Here is a 22160-nt window from a genome sequence, read left to right on the forward strand (position 1 = left end):
ATGTTCCTTAGTGTGGGTGGATGTGCTGCCATGTACTGTAGTGGATGTTGTGGGTTTGTGGAGGCTGCAGCAAGAAACTGGGTGCCTCTCATGTCTAGGTGATCCTTGACCTTGAGGACTTTGGTTTCTTGATGTAGGTGGTCTGTGGATGTAGTAGCTGTGCAGCCTGTGATTATTTTTAGGGCCTTGTTCTGTATGGTCTGTAGAGTGTTGTAGTGTGTTTTGGTGAGGTTAGAAGCCCAGGCAGGGCTTGCATAATTCATCACTGAACGTATGTACTGTTTGTATACTGTGGTGGTGGTTTCGTTGTTGTGTCCGAATGTTGTATGGGCAAGTGACCTCAAAGCATTGAGTCTTGGTGTTATTCTATTTTTAATGTTTGTGATGTGTTGTTTGAATGACACTGATGTATTGTATGTTACACCAAGGATTTTGTGTGTGTGTGTGTGTGTGTGTGTGTGTGTGTGGTAGTGGAGTGTTGTTTATGGTGAGGTGTGGGATGTGACTATGTTCTGCTGTCCAGTTTGTGAGAGAAGTAACTGTAGATTTGGCTGGGGCTATTTTGAGCCTGTTTGTGGTGAACCATTCATGTAGTGTGTTGAGGTAAGGTTGAATGATGTGTGCAGCTGTGTTTGAGTTTTGGTGTGTACATGTAAGTGTTATATCATCTGCATAGGAAGCTATGTGTATCTGTGGTGTGTGGGGTGTGGGTATGTCGTGCATGTATAGATTAAAGAGTGTAGGGGACAAAACAGATCCTTGGGGGACACCGTTTGTGAAGTTTCTGATGTTAGAAGACTGACCGGCAAATGTTACGTGTGCACATCTGCCTGCTAAGTAGTTTGCCAGCCATCTTTTTGTGTAATTGTGCATGTTTGTGTTGAGTATTTTATTTGTGAGGTTGTGGTGGGGGATGGCATCAAAAGCTCTGCTAATGTCTAGTGTGACTAGGAGTGTTCTGTGTGGTGGCCTAGCTGAATTCATGCCATCGAAAACTCTCTGTGTAAGATTTGTAAGAAGGGTGTTTGTGGAGTGTAGTGGCCTAAAGCCATGTTGTGACTGGGCTAGGGGAATGTGAGGTGTGACTAGTTGTAGTATCAGTTGTTCAGTGGCTTTAGAAGGGGTGCAGAGGAGTGTGATGGGGCGATGTGAGGAGGGTAACGTGGGGTCTTTGTTGGGTTTAGGGATAGTGATGATATTGCCATGCTTCCAGATGTTGGGTATTATGTTGTGTGAGTAGCTGTAGTTTGATATGTTGGTGAGTGCTTGTATGCCTTGTGGTCCCAGGTGTTTAAGGTGAATGTTGCTTATGTTGTCTGGTCCACAGGCAGATAAGTGCTTGAAGTTGTTAATGATGTGCTTCGTCTGGTTGTAAGTGAAAGGTGCGTAGTCTGGGTCTGTGGGGAACTGTCTCTTACGAATGATGATACGTCGGTCTTCCGGATGGGGGGTTAGATGGCTGACTTGTGAAAAGTGATTGATGAGAGTGTTTGCTTGTTGTTTGTTTGAGGGTATGGTGTCTGTTGTTGTGATGGCAGAGTGTGATTGTGTGGTGTTGCTGTTGGAAAGTGTGATGCTGTTTAATGTTTTGTAGAGTTTGCTGATGTTTGTTTTGTGGTCAAGTGTTTGGAGGTAATTTTTCCAGTTTAGTGTTTGCTGTTCTGATATCTTACTGTTTATTTGAGTGTTGAGTTCTTGTATTTGTTGTGTGGTGTCTTGTGTATGGGGTGTTGGGGAGTGTCGCAGTGTGTCCCATTGTCTGAGGAGGCCTTGAATTTCTGGTGTGAAGTTGAGGTTGTCTCTCTTTCTGTTGCCTCTAGGGATGTGTCTTTTGTCTGCGTTTTGTATGATTGTATTGAAAGTGTGCACAGCGGTGTTGATGTTTGTGATGGGTGTACTGTTTAGTGTTTCGAAATGTTGTCCTGTTTCAGTTACAATGGCCTCCCAGTTGGCTCTCTTATAATTAGTTTATGTGTGTTTGTGGCCAGCTGGGGTGATTCTGGTTTTGGTAGTGATGATGAATGGGAGGTGATCAGAACCTGAGGTTTTGACCACTCTCCATGATGTAGTGGGAGCAAGGTTTGGGGAGCAGAAGGTGATGTCTGGAGATGATGGGAGGAAGAGGGCTTGGTGTGGGATATGGGTATGTTGGTCTAGACTGTTTAGTATGAAAAGATGATCTGTCTGGGATTGTAGTACCAGCCCTCTGTCTGTGTCAGGGTTGTTGACATGCCAGGCTGACGACTTGGCATTGAAATCACCACCCAGGATGATGATGGGTATGTTAGTGATGTGGTGTATCTGTGGAGAGTAATTCTGTGTACTGTGGGGGACGACTGGGGGGGAATGTACATGTCAGCGATTGTTATGTGTGATTTGTTACCAGTGCGTATTTTAATTGATTGTATTTCTGTTGTGGTGTCATGTGGGGGGAGAAGTGACTCTGTGTGTGCACTGGTATCTGCAAAGTTGATGGATTTGTGTACCAGGGTGATGAGTCCACCGCCACCGCCGTCGGCCCGGTCTTGTCGAATGGTGGTGAAGTTATGAAATGTTGGTGTTTTCTGTGCTCTGTGTAGTTTTGTTTCTTGTAAGATGGCAATGTGTATGTTCTGTTGTTTGATGAATTGTTTGAGTTCATGTATTTTGGTGTTTATACCATCTACATTTAACTGAAGGATGTTTATGTTGTGTGTGCAATGTGTGTTGGCTGCTGCAGCACAGGGGGGAGGTGGTGTGGGTGGAGGGGAAGGGGTAGGAGGAGGTTGTGATGGAGGTAAGGGTTGAGGTGGATTAGGATGGGTTGGAATGGGAGGAGTTGGGGGACTGAATGGTGTGGGAAGGGTCAGTGGGTTTGGTTGTGGAGGTGTGAAGGAAGTAGGAGTAGGATTGGAAGGGGGGTTGATAGATGGGGGGAAGGAGCATAAGGAGCAGGTCCAGGTGTTTGTGTAATGTTTCCTGGATGCAAGTGTTGTGCAGGTGTAATGGGTCCAGTTCTTGCAGGAGTTGCATTGAACTGAACCCTTTGTCTGTCGGCTCAACGTGAAAGGTTTTGAGCATGTTGGACATATGTATTTGTTGGTGGGTCCTGAATTGCTCTCAATGTCCCCGGCTAGAAGAAGTCGTCGAGAAATGACAGCCGGGGAGTCATTTCTCGGTGTAGAAAAAACGGTGTTGTTGTGTGTGTTGTGTCGGTAGTTTTCTGCATGGCTTTCTAGGTGTTTACTATTGTTCTGGATATTCCTGTGTGTGTTTTGATGTCTAAATATGCCTGAATGACCAGAAAACACTGCCAAATTAAGCACAGGCACTGTACAAACAGGTTAAGTATAGGTTGGAGGCGGGTGCAGGTAGGGTCTGGGCACGGTTGGGGAATAGTGTTCATTATCTGGATGCTGCCACTACTCGGACATGCCTTTGGCTCTATTATGTCCAGATAAATGTGGGATTACTGTACTTGTGTCTTGTTTCCACCGGATTAATCATGGTTTCAGACCATTCAGGCACTCTTCACATCATATAGCCTGGATAATAGGGCTATCTCTGCAGTTTTAATTTACAGTACAGGCTGTTCAAAACTTAAGAAAATAATTGGTTCTTAAAGGTCTTTCGTAAGTCATTCTCTCATTCTTATACTCTCTCTCTCACCCTCTCTCTCTCTCCAACCCAACCCTAATCCCATAATTACTATGGATACAAAGTTCTTTCCCTCTGCCTTATCTCCTTTATACTTCATACCTACTTCTGTGCTATTCTCTCTCTCTCTCTCCAACCCAACCCTAATCCCATAATTACTGAGGTCATAAAGTTCCTTCCTTCTACCCCATAGCCTTTCTAAACCATACCTACTTCTGTGCTATCCTCTCTCTCTCTCTCTCTCTCTCTCTCCAACCCAATCCTAATTCCGTGATTACTGAGGTCACAAAGTTCTTTCCCTTTACCCCACTGCCTTTCTACTCTATACCTACTTCTGTGCTATCCTCTCTCTCTCTCTCCCAGATTAAAGCCCATTATTGTCTCCAATCTTACCCTTTCCCAAACTGCAATTATCACCTCACCTTATCAGTGTCTTCACATGCCTCCATCCTTCCTTGCTATGACTGACCCGCCACACACACACACACACACAATGATTTGATGATCCATCAGTACTAGATCTTATATTTACTAGGCAAGAAAATGATACTGACAATATAATGTATCACCCTCCATTCGGCAAAAGCGACCATACAGTATTAAATTGCAAATTCAGGACTGGATATGACACAGTTACCAGTAATGAGAGTTACAAAAAGAGCCTAAACTACAAAAGGGCAACTACCATGACCTAAAGAAATACTTCTTAAAAACAGATTGGGAAAATGAGCTTTGAGGACAAGATTTGAATGTTATCAGAAGTTCAAAATTACATCCCACAGCACGATGAAGCAGAAAATAAAGAAATGGTTTAATACAGAATGTAAAAAATCAAAAGAAAAAAAGAGACCTGTTGTGGAACAGATACAGAAGACACAATAGTGAGAGAGCATATAACAACTATAAACAGGCAATAAACGATTATACAAGGATAAGGAGAGAAGCCCAAAGACAGTTTGAGGAAGACATAAATAAAAGTTGTGATCAACTGAAGCTATTCTACAGCTACATCCAAAGCAAAACCAAAGTTAAAGATAAAATACAGTCCATTACGGACGAGGGGATCATCTATACACAAGAGAAAGATATTGGTGAAGCACTACATGTGAAGTGGGGTTGGTGGAGGATTAGTGCCCCTCCCTGTAAAACAATTAACTCTAAGCCCTTGGTCACCCCGTTTGGGATACATGGCGTCTGGCAATGAATGAATGAAAAATGAACTACATAAATATTTCCAATCAATTTTTATGGAAGAAAATGATTTTGTGAGGGATGACATGGAACAAGCATGCCCCACACATATTACCAGATATACAAATATCAAGAAGGAGTTAAGTAAATTAGACAAAGGAAAAGCAACTGGTCCCGATGAAATTTCATGTTGGGTGCTACATAAATATTCAAAAGAGTTAAGCAGAACACTATATTTAATATGCAAGGAATCCTTGGGTCAAAGTAAACTACGGTACCTGACATTTGGAAGGAAGCAAACACTGTTACCCCATTCAAGAAAAGGGAGTAGACAAAATCCACTCAACTACCAACCAGTATCACTAACCAGTGCTATAAGATATTAGAAAAGCTGATAAGAAAAGTTCGGGAAAACCATCAACAAGAACACAGGATGATAACAGAAAGGCAGTTTGGTTTTAGAAAGGGAAAACCATGTGTTACTAATCTGTTAAGCTACAATGACTGAGTTCAGAAACATTACAGAAAAGAGAAGGATGGGTGGACAGTATCCATCTTGATTTCAAGAAAGCATTTGACAGAGTACCACACTAAAGACTTTTATGGAAACTGTACCATCAAAGAGGAATCCAAGGCAACCTGTACTGTTGGATGCAAGATTTTCTCAGTAAAGGGGAAATGAGAACAGTACTAATGGGAAATTACTCTTCATGGAGGGAAGTGAGTAGCGGAGTTCCACAGGGCTAACTGCTGGCGCCAATTATGTTTTTAGTGTATATAAATGACATAGATAGTATCAATGGAAATGAAAGCTATCTAAATATGTTTGCTGATGATGCAAAAATACAATGGGTATTACTAACAAAGACTCTTGTAGAGCTACAAGAAGAATTAAATAAACTTCATGAATGGTGTGATAAATGGCAAATGGAATTCAATGTGGACAAGTGTCATGTAATTAAGTTTGGTAAAAGTGGAAAAAGACCAGACTGAGATTATAAGTTAGGAAGTACAGTACTGTAAAATCCAACACATATCAGAAAGAGAGAAGAACCTAGGAGTTCTTATCAATAACAGACAATACTCGGCTGACCACATCAATGAGAAGGTATGGAACATATATACACTGCTTGCTACTAAGAGAATAGCATTCATATACATAAATGAAGACATGCTGAGAAAGACAGTAACATCATTCATCAGACCAACCATGGAGTATGCATCAGTAGTCTGGCATCCTCATCTCAAGCAACACATAGATAAGACAGAAAATGTTCAAAGCGCCGCTACAAGATGAGTACCAAGCTTAAGGGATTTAGGCTATGAAGAAAGACTAGACAAACTGAATTTGCCAAGGAAAAGCAGAAACATGACTATGCTATATAAATTTGTCTCAGGGAAAGAGAAAATAGACATAAATGAGTATAATTATAACCTATGGGGAAGCATCAGCAAGAGGACAGTAAAAAAACTGCATAAAAAGAGAGGTGATAAAGATGTAGGGAAATTCAGTTTCCCAAATAGGGCAACTGATCAGTGGAATGCACTACCGAATGAAATAGTGTGTGCCAAAACAATTAATAAATTTAAGGATATGTATGATAAAAGTGATTTAATACATGGGACAGTGCAAGCTTGACTCATTCCTGTTAAGATACAATTAGGTAAGAACAATTAGGTATGATAAGAACACACACACACACACACACACACACACACACACACACACAATTTTTCTGTATCTGAGGTTTTCTGTAAGTCGATCCTTCGTAAGTAGGGTTCTGACTGTACTAGAATGATGCTGCAGTCATTTACTGAAAGGATCTTGAATTTGGCTCTCTGACATCTTGTCCCCCCTCCCCCCCGGAGGGAACCATTTGTGGACACCTGGCCTTTGCTTACTTCTCTCTTGCATTAAAAAATATATGTATATATGTTTGAATTCCCAACTGGGAGGGGGGGGGCCTTGGATTTACTGAGTTTTCAGGTTTATGAAATCAGGCATCCACCCAATTTGTTTGATTTAGTGAGAGTTTACTTGAAGAAGTTACCTGGTTTCCAATTAGGGTTCTCTTTGTCCTTGGGGTACTGTCTCCTCCAAAAGAGAACTCTGTCTGTCCAGGCTGGAATGCGTAATTTGTCACTGGTATCATAGTCATCCGAGAAGAGGTCATACTTGTAGGTTGGAGCAAAGTTTATGTCGCCTTCTATGAAGCCTTTGAAGCATTTGCCTTCTGCATAGCTCAGCTGAAAGTACAAAATTATATTCTGTATACTTTTCTGACTTAAAATATATTTAAATTTTACAGTTCACATCAGCACCATCCTAAATCTATTTCTCAATAATAAATGGGGTGGACAGGATTAAGAAATCAGAAGGAGGAAGCAAAAAAGTAGCAGATTTATCAACAGTGTCCAATAAAATGATACACAGATCCCTTCATCCATTATTCAAGCCTTCCAATAATAGATGCAGAAGTCCTCCACACTAGGTGCCTAATTTATACTGCTCTCACAGTGCTTGTTCAACTGAGACCATTAAATCAACACTCAAGTTAATACTGTAAAGGGATGAAATCCTTATCATTCATATCTCCATACATCATCCAACTCTTATTGTTTTTCATCACTTCCTTTTTTTTACTTAATTTCCTTATCTTTTTTTTTTTTTGTGTGTGTGTGACCTTCTTTCTTTCATCCACACCATCATTTTCATTTCTCTTCCACTGGTCACTGTACTTCCACAGACCACGAATCATTTTTTCTTCCTAGTATAGAACACCCTTTTAACACTAGGGACTCTGACTAACTCCTCCTCTGTCTCTTGCTCATATTCATCTACAGCACTTATGCTCTTTTTGTTTCAATATTCCCATTTTATTTTTTCATTTGGTACTGCATAAGCCCCACTTGCCCTCATACAGTTTGCCAGGTGGTCTAGTGAATTTAGGCACTCTAACAAGTCTTGGACCATGAGGATCTACTTCCACGGGATGGACAGTGTTTATTGTTCACATGATGCCACTCAAGGAAGAACAACTGGTCACTCTCTCCTTAAATATCTGGACTGAGTAGCAATAACCCTGGGCCTCTATGATCCTGATAAATAGCTGGATTGGATGATGGATGGATGGCTTCAACATAATGTACCCATCTCACTAATCTTTCTCTTCCATTCCCTTTTAAATTTCACTTTACAAACCACAAGACTATGATCACACAGTCCTCTAAACTATCTTCTCTCAACATTTGCATCAATGATAGTCCCCAGCTCAACAATCATAAAATCAATTAAGCTTTTATTCAAGATTCACAGACATCTCCCTATACTTTAGGTAGTTATACAATTCACTATTAGAAATATTAATTACTTATGAACAGCTTCCCTTCTGGACACACATCCAGTTGCTAGCATCCTTTACCAGGATGCTCCTCTGAACTGTCTGACTGCATCCCTCCACCTCTTCAACGGGCGCGTAGCACCTGTCTAGCAGCAAACTCTCATCCCTTTTCTGTCCAACTCTCTAATGCAAGAGTTAACCGTTACTCCCAGTCCTTCATTTATACAACAGGTCTACTCTGGAACTGTCTCCCTCTGTCTGCATTTCCTGCTAGCTATGATCTCCAGTCTTTCAAACGCAGTGTGTCCAGGCATCTCGAAATGATCGGATCTTGAATTTGGCTCTCTCTTGTATTTTGCTTTCTCTCGGAAGGAACATTAATTGCAGGCTCATGGCCTTTGGTTTCTTCTTCCTAGCATAAAAAAAAAAAAGTTGTCCTGGCACACCAAAGCTGCTCATCACATAATTATCTCCCCCCCTCCTTTCTTTTTAAACCACTGGAGGAGTATGAAATTTAATGTCACAGTATGCATGCAGACAAAAAGTGAGCAGATGGAGAGAGCACTTTAAGAAACTGTTAAACACAGAGAATGAAAGTAATGAAAGTATTAGTGGGTGGGGAATGGCTGGGAGAAGGAGGGAGGTGAGATGGGAGAAGGAGGGAGGTGAGATGGGAGAAAGAGCTCAGTGGGATGGAAATAGTGGAAGCAGTGAAGAAAGTCAAAATGGGGAAAGCTACAGAAACTGATAAAGTGTGTGGTGAAATTCTGAAGCACAGGGGAGAGATAGTAGTAGACTGGATATGGAAGATGTGCAGATTGGCTTGAGAAGGGAAGTCAGGAATAATTATCCTCCTGCACAAACAAAAAGAAAAAGAAATGTAAGGTAATCATAGGGGCATTTGTCTTCTTAGAGTAACAGGAAAAGTATATGGTAGGACACTAATTGACAGAGACAGGGAAATAACATTGGAATTAGTTGGAGAAGAACAGGGAGGTTTTAGGAAGGGAAGAGGCTGTGTAGATAAGATATTCATCCTGAGGTTTTAGGTGGGAAAGTTGCTAGAGATGGGAAAGAAGTTGCATGCAGCCTTCATGTATTTGGAGAAATCATATGACAGAATGGATAGACAAGGAATGTGTAAAATATTAAGAACATACAATTGACGCTCGATTCTATGGACCCTGAATCAATGGATTTCAGAAGCAACGGACAACATCTGCTGGCAGAGAATCGCTCCGGACACTGGTCATTTGTCCATTACTTGAAAGTTATCATTTCTAACTATGTGCAGTATTTCTCTCTACAGGTACAAAAATAAATGACACTGTAGCTGAACATAAAAAATTACTGTAACACAGTACAGGTAAGCCCTTAATTCACGCGAGGGTTACGTTCCCAGACCCTTCGCATATGTGGTAAATTCACGTATATGTTCTACCCTTGTGTGCACATAATTATGCATGTCTACTAAGTATATTACATCTGAATAATACTGTTTATGCACTACATACACCTTATAAACTAGCATAAAGTATGAAAAACAACAAAAATGTAAGAAACTTAACACTGAAACCTGACAAGCACAGGCATAGGTGGAGACACTTCAACAGTCTGGTGAACAAGCCCTCACTCCTCCCATATGCTACATTCTGCCTTCTTTATTGTCCAAACAGTTGACTCATTCACCTCAAACATACGGTTCCGAGCCATGTCACAGGCGTAGGTGGAGACACTTTAGCACGGTCTGGTACACTAGCCCTCACTGCCTCCCGTATGCTACGTTCTGCCTTCTTTATTGTAAGAATAGTTGACTCACCCCAAACACAAGGTTCCAAGACAATTCACCACGAAGTCAATTCACCATCAAAACATGGACGATTTCTTGTCATTCTATAAATATACTTATTATTAATTAATTAATACTTTAGTAACTAATTTTCAGGGGGATTTTATAACTCATATAAGTAAAAAACTAGTGTATTGTACTTGCGAAATAAACTGGTATGTACATAAATGACGGGGAATCATCCTGACGGAGAATTGTCGCCAACATTCCTCCATTAAGTTTGTCCAACACTTTAACTTTCTCTGTCAGCAACATCACTTTACTAGTCCATTTTGGTGTGTTACCACATGCATCACTAGCACTATGCTTAGGCCCCATATTGGCAGACAAGGCATGCAATCACTGGAAGGCAGAAAAATAAGCCACAAATAACGATTCGCAAGTCACGCATATTTTGACCGTCGGATTCAAACTGACTTTGTGGTGCGTGATAGACCGACCTCCCACACACACACACACACACACATATGTATGCACACAGGCAGCAGGTAGGCATTTTTATATTTTATTTATTTCTCTTGTATATTAAAATTATTTATTTGAATACTATAATTTTATATTTTAATTATTGTATGAAAAATTCGTGGATAACCGAAATCGCGTGAAAAAAGTTCGCGTGAATTAAGGGCTTACCTGTACTGTACCTGACCCATGTGGCCCATGTCCCACACCACCTGACACTGCCTGCCTCAGTGTTGTGTGTATCATCGCCGTGATGAGAAGTGTTTAGTTGCTTATTTCCTTGCTCCTCATTTCCTCTCAGGACTCTAAGCACGTGGTTTCAAACTAACTTTAGTTATGCCTAAGCACCTTGAAACTGTTATGAACACAGAAAAGAATTTATTCCAAAGGAAAATTTAAAACTGCTGGACGAAGTGGCACGTGGTAATTCACCGGGTCGGTCAGGATCACTTGATGGTCGTGATCGTCAGCTTTTACCCTCCCGGAAGGGAGCTGAGAGCTCATATAGTCCGATCTAAGGGCAAGGCTGTGACCTTCACACATGCACACACCCGTCCCCTTGCTCAAGGGGGACAGTAACCACCCACTTGTTTCGCAAGCTGAGTGAGGTGCGAACTCCCGTCCACCAGTTGGCAAGCGAGAGCGTTACCACTGCACCAGCGAGCGGTGTGTGGGAGCTTATATGTAAACGATCAGATATGAAATGACTCGGGTGTGTTTACGATGTGGATAGTTTCTTTGTTGGGGGAAAAAAAAATTAATGATGAAGGAGCAGTCAAATTCATGTTTTCACCTTGGGTGCAAAGTGTGGAAAAAAAAAAAGAAAGAAAGAAAGAAAGAAAAGAAATGCTCTGTGCCTGACCTTTGTTGTGAACTGACGGTCTTTGGTAGAGAAAATTCGGCTCTTACGGAATGTGATGACACTGTGTGTTAACGCAAATAGTTAGGTAAGATCATCATATGAATGCAGTTCTTGTGAATTACTGTATACTGTACTGTCATACAAATTATACTGCTTGGCTGACTTGTTTATTATTCACGATTACTGCATTCGTGTGTATCTGAGAAGTGAGAAGTATGCAATCACTCCATGCTGACAACTTCAGTATAGTTTTTTTTTTTTTCCTTTATTGTTGATGACTAATGACTCAAAAATAGCTTCACACCTTTTTTTTATTTTTTAAATTAGTGCGCTGAAAGTGATTCTTGGCGAAACATGCATGATTCCGGGCAGCCATTATTCACATGTTGATTTGGTCAGAAGTTTTTGCTTGAATGGTAATGAGGACTTTCAAGAGGCTTTGTGGCAATCCTTGGTGGTTAAAATTTTTATGGGGAGTATTAGGGGGCAAAATTAGTTGGTATGGTTAGGTTAGAATGCACTGATGTGTCAAGTCAGTGAGATCGTAATGTAAACACATGTCTTGGATGTCTTACGGCAGACATATTACCTATCTTTAAATATATTTCTAACGAAAAATATGGGGCTCCTAGCTAAATATATGTCACATTTTAGCGCGAAATTGATTTTGCACGAGGTTCTGCATAATCTATCTTGTGTTTTATGAAGACTCTACTATACACCATGAAGCAAGTCATAATATAATGGGTCCATAGAAAATGGGGTATTGTGAGATAAACTATTCCGCGATAGCACTGCTGCAGCTCATCTTCGATAACATCGTATTTCTTTTGCTATTTTCAAGGGTTAGGCTATTTTTCCCTTCATTTTCAAGCAGCGGACTTTTTCAAGCAACGGACACTTGTCCCCTCCTATTAGTCTGTTGAATCGAGGATCAACTGTACTGTGGTTTCCTCTCACATAATGTGAGATATACACAGTAAAAACACTTATATATATATATATACATATTGTTTTTGGATGTTGTTTACCTAAATATGCTCTCTCTGGTATGCAGTACATGAAATATAACTAGGGCATGGCAGTTGCCAGATACCACTTTCTGAGCAAAAGGTACTGGGAATCGGGTCATCACTTCTTTGGGTGTTTGTATATGGTCACAGAAAAAGTATAAGTCTATCTCAAAATGTGAAATAAAGAAAAAATTTAGTGAAATAACTTCATTCTGCTTCAGCTAGTCTTGTTTACACCACCATCAGGAAGTAAAACTATTCAGGAGTTCTGAAGAAAGAGAAATATGGGGGTAAAACAAAAAATATAGGGAGAAGAATAAACAGTTTAGCAACTTTTTTCATCACTGCGAGTAGGAGCTCCTGCAGTCCGGCTACATTTTCTGTTTATTAACTCACTCTCATCTTAAATGTCGGGACCAACCGCCTAGCCCCTGGCTCCTACGCTCCTCATGGGGCAATGTAAGATTGGATGATGGATGGATGGATAAAGAAAAAAAAAAAAAAGTTACTGAGCTACTGCATTTTCTTTTTTCAACAATATGTAGGAAAGGATAAGTAATCCCTCTAACATCCGAACGCCCAATATCCAAACATCCCCACTAACCGGACATAATCGTCCCGGGATCCAATATTCCCAAAATGGGCCAAAAACCGCAAAAAATTAGAAAAAAATCTTACTTTTTTCCCTCCCGTACTTTGAAATTGCCGCGTGGCGTCGAACAGCTGTTACACCATGGTCCCTTCACCCCTTCCTTCCTCCCCCTCCCCCCTCCCCTGTCAGGGTTGCCATCTGGTATTTTTCATTACCAAGTGTGGGCCAATTTGGTAATGAAAAATTCATTTGGTAATGAATCAGAATAATGCATTACCAAATGGATTTTTCACATGTATGAGGATACACAGGATGGAGATGGTGGATTGTTTGCTCTCTGATTAATTTGCTACCCTACACAGCGTGAAAATAATCAACATGGTGTTAATTATAAGGAGAGTGATTACATGTATTTCCACTTGTATATATAATTAGTGAAGAATAAATGCTAGCTTTATGAATTTGGTAATGAAAAGTTAAAATTGGTAATGAAAGTTGAAGAGATTGGTAATGTGGCTGTTGCGATCTGGCAACTCTGTTACCCCGCCATCATCAACAGTCACAGCCAAACTCTGATCGAGAGCAGATGCTTATAGCAGTGCAAGCCACAGGTGCTTGTTTTTTTGTGAATAAACAGTGAATAAACTGCAATACCTTGCCACTAGAACACACGGGAATTTACAGTGTTGTTCAGTGTTAAGAAATTAGAATTTAGAGTGCAGAGGATTACGGTAACTGTGGACTGCAAACTGGCAGTTCAAACCAGTCCAGTAGCCAGGGACTTGTAAGTACCCAGAATGTTTAATATTGTATAAACTCACCTCTAAAACCTCATTTTATGGTTCTTTTGCATTTATATCAGTCTTTTATGTCCCTTATAGGTGTGATTTGGGTCTTAAATAGGTGCAATGCATGTCCAGAGGGAGTTGTATAGATGTTTTTCTGAGTTAGGGTCCATAAGTACAAGTCCAGGAGGCTGGGGCCCAATATCCGGACAGGATCACTATCCGGACATGCCTTTGGCTCTATTACGTCGGATACTGGAGGGATTACTGTATAACTTTCAGCATAGTATTATGAGACATGTACATTTCTATCTCAAAATGTGAAGCGAAAAATAGATTCTCAGCTAGTCTTGTTTACACTACCAAAAGGTAGTACTATACGACTACTCAGAAGCATCAGGGAAAAAGAAGTATGGAGGTAGAAGCAAAACAATAGGCAAGAGAAAAAACAGTCATAAACATTTGGTGCACAGCTATACAAGATGTGTTACCTATCATTTAGGGCTGTATGAGAAATATGGAAGGCAGAGATGTATAAGAAATATGGAAGGCTGGACACTGAGCTGGCAGAGGACCACTGATGAACTTTTGCTCATGGCTGTACAATATAAGACATAATGTAATGCTACATTAGTCAAGTGACAGAAACACCAACACTCCTGACAACAGTAAACTGAAAAGAGAGGAAACAACTGACTCACCCTGAGCTGATCATATTTAAGCAGAACATCCCATTCTTGTCTCTTGACGTAATCTATGACTTCATCTCGAGTCAGATTTATTCGGTAATTGAAGTCTCCACACCAAAACACATAATCATGGGCCCACAATGGCATTCCCTAGAAAGAAAGAGATACTGTACAACTACAGTGCAAACTTAGGTTTCATAACAATACCAACCAGTAAATGGCACTTTGTACACGCCTGACAGGCATGCATGCGTTTGTACATACACCTATCATCATAACTTCATCTTGGTATAAACTTTCAACATTTCTGGAGAAGTAAGAGAACAATAACAGAAGAACACTTGAGCTAAAATATTTGCTTTCTCACATATATTGCTAAAAGAGAAGGAAAAGGGGATGAAGTGTTTGAGAGAGTGAGGTAAGTGAGTGAAGATAAGGTAGCCTGGAGGCAATTCTGTCATGGCCATCGCCTGTTCAGGGGCTTCAGGGGAGGAGCAAGGCATCTAAGATGCGGCTATCATTATCCAACAAGGCACATATTAATAAATGGCATACAGAAAGCCTACCTTGAATTAGCATATAACGTATCAGGAATGTAGATCCCTGAAGTATAAATTTCAGACAGCCACTGGAGGCCACTGAAAAACTTCAAAAACATCTAGAAATCCTGCTTTTGGTTGCGAGCCACATATCACACTCTACTTATATTTGGTTTGATACTGAAGGGAGTAAATGAACCCAGACAAATTTTCATACACCAATCCTTAACCTATGAAACTATGCTTATGTACTGATCATTATAACCTCTGGTAAGTTTAACTCACAAGGGGGAATATGAGCTTTCTGGCAATGCTGTCATAGTCGTTGTTGCGCTCACCGACTTCTTTCTGTCCAGCAGCAAAGTGAGAGCAGACAAATGCCATGGATGTATTACGCACCACCATCCTGATACCCACTGCACCTTTGTTGCCTGTCATAAAAAGAAGAAGAAGAAAAAAAAAGAATTTTCTGTACTCTTATAATCAACTTGGTTATTACAGATAAATATATGGAGTTATGAAGTAGGACAGGACAAAATATGCGGGTGTGTGGGTATGCTAGATGACACTGGATATACAGTAATAATAAACGCTAAAAGAAGTAAATAAAAGTGACTTGATCAAGTGAAATAAAATGGAAGATTGTACAATAACTTGTTGGATGAGAGGCAGTGAAAAAGATACGAAAAGGAAAACTTGGATGAAAGCTTAACCAAGAATGAAATGCATAAGGAGAGTTACAGATCTGGGCATAAACCCAAACTGCATCTCAAAATTCACTCTTTCTCTAATCATACAGATTTGGGCATAAACCCAAACTGCACCTCAATATTCACTCTTTCCCTGATCATAACTTCTAGAATTGTTTCCATTACTTTTATTATCTGGTCCAAAAGCTTTATGCCTCTGTAATTTCCTTTTTCCAGGGCATCATCCTTCCCATTGTACACATTTACAATTACACTCTTCAGCCAACCATCTGGGACAACACTCATATACTGTATAATAGTAATTACTGAGCCAGTAACTAACTCTACTCCCATATCACCTGAGGCAGTCAACCCAGACACACCTGCTGCCTTTCCCACCTGCATCCTGCTTACTGCCATGCTCCCAGTAGCAGCATCAATCAAAGGCCAAGGGCCCAACACTGGATCTGCTGGCTCTAAACCTTACCTGTTCCAGACAAACTCCTCATTCAACAACCAGTTGTAATGCTCTCTCCAGGCATCTTAAATATCCCCATTGTTCACTACGAACTTTCCTTCATCATTCTTCACACACTGCTCAAAATACGATATCCCTGTTTTCCCTCTAAATCCGATCTGCCACCTTTACTATCATATTCTTCCTTTCCACACTATTTAAGTTATCAAAGTCCCTGAGACTCAGGTTTTGTCCAGTAAACCTCTTTTCCAGTCCTACACTTGGCAGCCAAGGATTCCTCATTGTTTCTACCCCTTTTCCATTCCCAGAAATGCCTTCTTTTCTCCTTAATTGCAGCTTCTACACCCTCACCCCATCACCCCTTGTCCATCCACACACTGAATTAGTAACTCTCAGGAGACTGTCTTTGAGAGCTCTGTACTGTTCATTAACACATCTGTCAATGGATCCCTGTTCAGCCACCACTCTGCGGATCTCAGTATAAAAGGCCTGTTTTTTAATTTCCAAGTTTTCCTCCTAGGTGCATAATTCCTCTTTTTCATCATCCGCTCCTTAAGCACCATGTCACATATCAATAACTTGTGTTGCTGCACACATTCCTCACTCCCTATAACTTTAACATCTCTCACCAACCTCCTATCAGCCCATCCAAACAGGAAATAGTCTATGTGGGTACTACTTCCCCCAGAATCATAGGTAATCAACCTACTCTCTCTTTTCCTGAAATGTGTGTTGCACACAATCATGTTCACTGCCTGCCAAAACTTGAGTATCTTTTCCCCTTCTTCATTCTTTGTACCATATGTACATTCCTCACGTACCCCTTCATATCCTTAAGCTGCTTCACCTGCATGACCGTTAAAGTCACTGAAAAAATACAATATCATCATCTCCCATATCACACATTTTAAGTCATCCCTGAATCTATCTTTTTCTGAATCATCCAGTCCAGCCTGTGGAGCATATGCCGCTATAAATGAAAATGTGACTCCACTGAACAAAATTTTAACTATTATCCTTCCTCTCACTAGTAATCCATTCATGACATATTCCCCCTATTTCTCCTTAACCAACACACCCACACCAACACCATGATATCCATCTGCCCTACCTGGCCAAACTATCTTGTATTGACAATCCCTCCCCACAATCATTCTAGCTGATCCTCCCCTGTATCTAACCTCCTGCACACATTTTCATCCACCCACCTCCTACTCAATGCCTCACCCCCTTCCCCTACTCTACACCTCAAATTACCCACATTCCATGATGCCACTCTGATCCCCCTGGGTGATACAGTTTCCTCAAAATGCTTTGATTTTTCTCCTTTTTTGTCATAATCGGTACAAAACAAAGGGAAGAGACAGACCACAGAACCCAAACCATCCACACAGTCCCAAGTCCAGGCATGGGACCTGAGACCCATAGCTCACCAGCCACGACCAGTGGTTGTGGCAGTGGCCTCGGGGCACTCTGCCAGAACAGCTACAGGGACACCCTCCAAGTGCGCCTTGGCACTGTAACTGCCCCACATTCCATGATGCCACTCTGATCCCTCTGGGTGATTCAGTTTCCTAAGGCTTGCTTTGATTCTTCTCCTTTTTTGTCATAATCGGGATAAAACAAAGGGAAGAGGCAGACCACAGGCCCCACTCACCCACACAGTCCCAAATCCAGGCATGGGATTTGAGACCCTCAGCCCACCAGCTGTGACCAGTGGCTGTGGCAGAGGCCTTGGGGCACCCTGTCAGGGCTGCTACAGGGACACCCTCCAAGAGAACCCTGGCACTGTAACTGCCTTGCCATTTTGCACCCATTGATAGGGCAGCCTCCTGGGGCGCTACTCCCCAGTTCGGGCCCCTCTCTATCGAGCAGAAGCAGCAGTCTGGGAACTGCAATGCCCTGTACCTTCTGGCACAGATCCGAGCCCCATCCCATCCAGGCCCCTCAAACAATGCTCACACCTCCCCTCAAAAGGTTCACCACTAGGTGATGATGACAAAGTTCTCTGGATGCATGTCCCTGCTGGCATCAACCCATGAAGTAGTGGGGTACACTGTGTGATATGTAAAGTGCACGTATGGTAGTGCATGAGATAGAGGAATGTGTTAGGGAGAGTATGCTGGTCTACTTTTTCCATGTTAGTGTCACACTGAAAACATCAGATAAGGGGGATGGTCAGATATTTTGGTAGCTAGTGAAACAGAAGCTCCAGCTCTCCTTATCACCAGCATTCCCGTTCTCCTTGGGAGTACCACCTTGATTGGCTGGTGCTGGAGATAGCTGAGAGTTTACTGTATCTCAAAGTAAGTATATGGTCTATAAAGCTCCTACCCTTTCTAAATTCAACCTGTTCTTCGGTACAGGTATGCCTTGATATATGATACTCCTAGATGTGATAGCCTGGCTTAGAGATGGGGGTAGAAATACCACCATACCCCACCTAATGATGGCCAAACCCCGGTTTAACGATGAGTTTTGATTTTTTTTAAACCAATTTTGATGATATTTTAAACTAGAATTGTGTTTGGGTTGATTTATAAACTGTTTTTAGACTTAGATTAATGTGTTTTAGCCACAGGTGGGGTGAACACTGTCATTTTGGGGTACAGTACTGTATACTAAGCTTGATTTTTTTCTAGATTTAAATTTGATGATTTTCATATTTTATTTGTTGGTTTTAGTGAGTTATTTATTTAGGCTGGCTTCTTTTACAGCTGGTAGGCTATTTAGATTGGCTGTAAACTTGGTTTTGGACTCATTTGGGTGGGTTTAGGACTTGGTTAGGAGGGACACCCAAGGCTCAAAAACGCATCCTTATATTTTACATGTCAAATCTACCCTGAGATACGATACCCCGCCTAATGACGGGTTTTTACTTAACCAACTGCATCATTAAACGGGTATACCTGTATCTTCTGTTGTTACACACCCTCCCTATAATCACCCTACTACACACCTCTCTTAGTATCCTAATTGAAGTAAGCCCTCTGTGATACTTTCACTCTTTCTTACTCCCTTTACCTTATTACAATGGAACTATAACTGCCTTTCCTCAGACTTCAGACACTTGCTCATGCACCCAATACCAGTCTGTGCTATGCCGATATCCTCATCACCATCATACTACAACATTTCTCCACTAATGCAATCTGTTCACTTATGGTATAAATATGACATACAAAAAAATCAAGATGTTTTCTACCACAAGTTGGAGTCAACACATTTAAAAGATCACCAAATACATGAGCATGTATGGTACAGTATTTGTGGATGGTTAAATATCTACAGTACTGCTTTTGAAATGATGCAAGCTACTGTATTGGATGTTAGTTCTGTATGTTATATAAACCTGTCATGATGACTTTTCTGTATTACAGAAGGTCTCACCCGTAGCCCCCTGCATGCCTGTCTTGACAGTCTCCACTGATACATCACGTACATGGTTGGCGTGCCTCTCATTGACGAAAACAAACAGTGCTACTCCAACAAGCTGAGACCAAGTCACCATTGCAAACTTCTCATCTCTGGATGATATTACCTGCAAACACAATATTCATAAGTACTTCTAAAATTATGAATGGTTACCAGTAAGTAATTTAAGATATAAAATTAGAAAACCACAAGATTTGTCATCAAAACTATCTTAAGCTAATACCTTGTGTGATCGAAAGCCATGGTCCCTTGATTTCTTTGTGGATACAAGCCAGATACAATATTCTCTTCTTACTGGGCTGTCAGAAATAAGAAGCTGTTTGCAACACAAGTATTTAACAGATGCAGTCAATTTGGCTTAACAGAATTTAATCATCATCATCATCATCATCCAAACCTGTGTTGCCCCATGAGGAGCGTAGAAGCCTGGGGCTAGGCAAGTTGGTCCTGACATTTAAGATGAGAGTGACCAGCCTCACTCATCCCTGAGTGGCATTACGTGAGTAATAAACTCCAACCATCCCTTGGATATAAACCTGCACGGGCTCAATCTGACCGGAACAACTTAATTACCCACTAAACCACCAGGTGCCATAAATTGGTTAAATAGTTACCACCCAGCATTGTAAATGGTTTCCTGACATTCTGGAAAACATTTGGCTTGTCACTCAGTGTAGAGTCATCCATAGACAGAAGGAAGAGGAAAGAATGAAGGAAATGCAGAAGAGGACGGAAGGAAAGAAGGAAAGAAAAGAGGAATGGGGACGGCAACTGAGAGCAGCACTACGTCGGGTGAGTGGATGGTGAGCACCCCTACCGATTACAACGCAAAATATATTATTCACTCAACACTGCCTCCTTCCTGGCACTACGAAGAAAATGCTTTAAGTCATCATTACATGTTTATGTAATGATGAAATGAATCATCCCACACTCACAGAAGCTGAGGAGAGGTTGTAGTTCTTCTTATCTGCAGTTACAATATCTGAAAGGGCACAACCTTCTGTCAGGGTATTCAATGTCTTGCCTGCTCATTCAAAGTCAGCCCTTTTATCATTATGTTTCTTTCATTTTCTCTACACAGCAGAGCAAGAACTCACTCTTTCTTGTGTTGTGTGCTTGTCACCAACATCACTCTCTCTAACTCTCTCTTGTGTGTGTTTGTGTGTGTGTGTGGGGGGGGGTTACATTTACCTACATGCAGTATACAGAATTTGAACTAAGCTTGTGTTGTCCTGTAGTCTTATCTTATATTGTCTAATTTACTTTTAAACACAAGAATGACCTTTGCTTGCATCATCTCCTCTTCCAAACTGTTCCAGATTTCTATATAGTACTGTCCTTCTATTTGGGAAACTAAATTCTTTCACATCATTTATGCATCTACTCTTCTTCAATTTATATTCATGTCCTCTTGTCCTTCCATCATCATCCACAAAAAGACCTCCACCATCCACCTTTTCCAGTTTTCTAACTCCTTAAACATCATCACCATATCTCCTCGCCCTCTCTTCTCACTAAGTGTGGTAACTTCAGCTTCTTCAGTCTCTCTTTACAAGACAATTCTCTCAAACTTGGTAGCATCCTAGTTGTCATACTCTGTACCTTTTCTAGTTTTCTTACAGGCTTCTTCAAATGTGGTGACCATATCACTGCTGCATAATCTTATTTCGGTTCTACCATGGACACAGTTATCTCTCTTAACATTTCCTCATCCTGATGGCTGAAAGCCAATCTTGTATTGGTCATCAATCTATATGCCCCTCCAGTGATCATGTATGATTTGCTGGTCATACATTATCCAGTACGGTCACTCCTAGATCTTAATCTTCCCCTGATTTACTGATTCTCTCTTCCCATTTTACACTCATACCTAGGTCTTTTGCCACTTATTTCCATTTCTAGGACATGGTATTGTTTTGCATCAAAACTATTTGATAAATCTAATAATATATGAGCGTGCTGTCTCTGATGACTAGCTGAAGAGTATGATTATAAACATGTACAGGGGGAAGGGATATGCTCCGGAATGAGGAAATAATAGTGGCATAAAACATCTGAATCAGACAATAAAGGTAACGATGAGTCCTAGAAGGTATGCTGAGGGAAAGAGTGAGTATTGCTGAGAAGCAGTTTGGGTTTATGCCAGGCAAAGGGGCCACTAATGCCATACTCACTGTCCAACAATTTCAGGACTAATAACACAGTTAGGTCTTGTTATGAGATAGGATTGCGTCAAGTGAAGACCTATTGCATAACAGTTTATCACATATCGAGACTGAATTAACATGGGTTCAGTGGGGTTAGGGAGGGTGACCTCGACTGCAAAACCTGAAATGAACCCCCAAAACTGCTCTGCTACCTAGCTGAAGTTTGTCCAAGGCCAGTCTGAGTCGTCACCAAGGGTCCCCCCCAGAGGAGGGGGAGGGCAGCTGAAGCACCTGGATGATCACTCCAGGTCCTCTGGAGAAGGTGATGAGCAATAGGAAGAGCTATGTGACGATGCAAAGGGAGAGCAATGCAGCGAAGACGAGGGATAATGATGTGGTGAGACCTTGGGAAAGTAATGTGGTACAACTGAGGGACAGCAGCACAGTGA

At 41.2% G+C, this 22160-nt stretch overlaps 1 protein-coding gene across 1 annotated transcript in view; it reads right to left on the reverse strand.

Annotated features, from left to right (window-relative positions):
* The window catches only part of Synj (synaptojanin), a 265110-nt gene that overhangs the window by 79263 nt on the left and 163687 nt on the right, over positions 1-22160 (reverse strand). Inside the window, exons 15-18 of the mRNA XM_080267540.1 lie at positions 19517-19667; positions 15245-15390; positions 14433-14570; positions 6879-7074 (exon numbers count right to left, since the gene is read on the reverse strand). Of these exons, the coding sequence (XP_080123666.1) occupies positions 6879-7074; positions 14433-14570; positions 15245-15390; positions 19517-19667 (631 nt within the window). The remainder of the gene's footprint in view (positions 1-6878; positions 7075-14432; positions 14571-15244; positions 15391-19516; positions 19668-22160) is intronic.

Source organism: Coenobita brevimanus, chromosome 24 (assembly GCF_032717465.1).
Source record: "Coenobita brevimanus isolate Jiangsu-jjx chromosome 24, ASM3271746v2, whole genome shotgun sequence".
Lineage (NCBI taxonomy): Eukaryota > Metazoa > Arthropoda > Malacostraca > Decapoda > Coenobitidae > Coenobita > Coenobita brevimanus.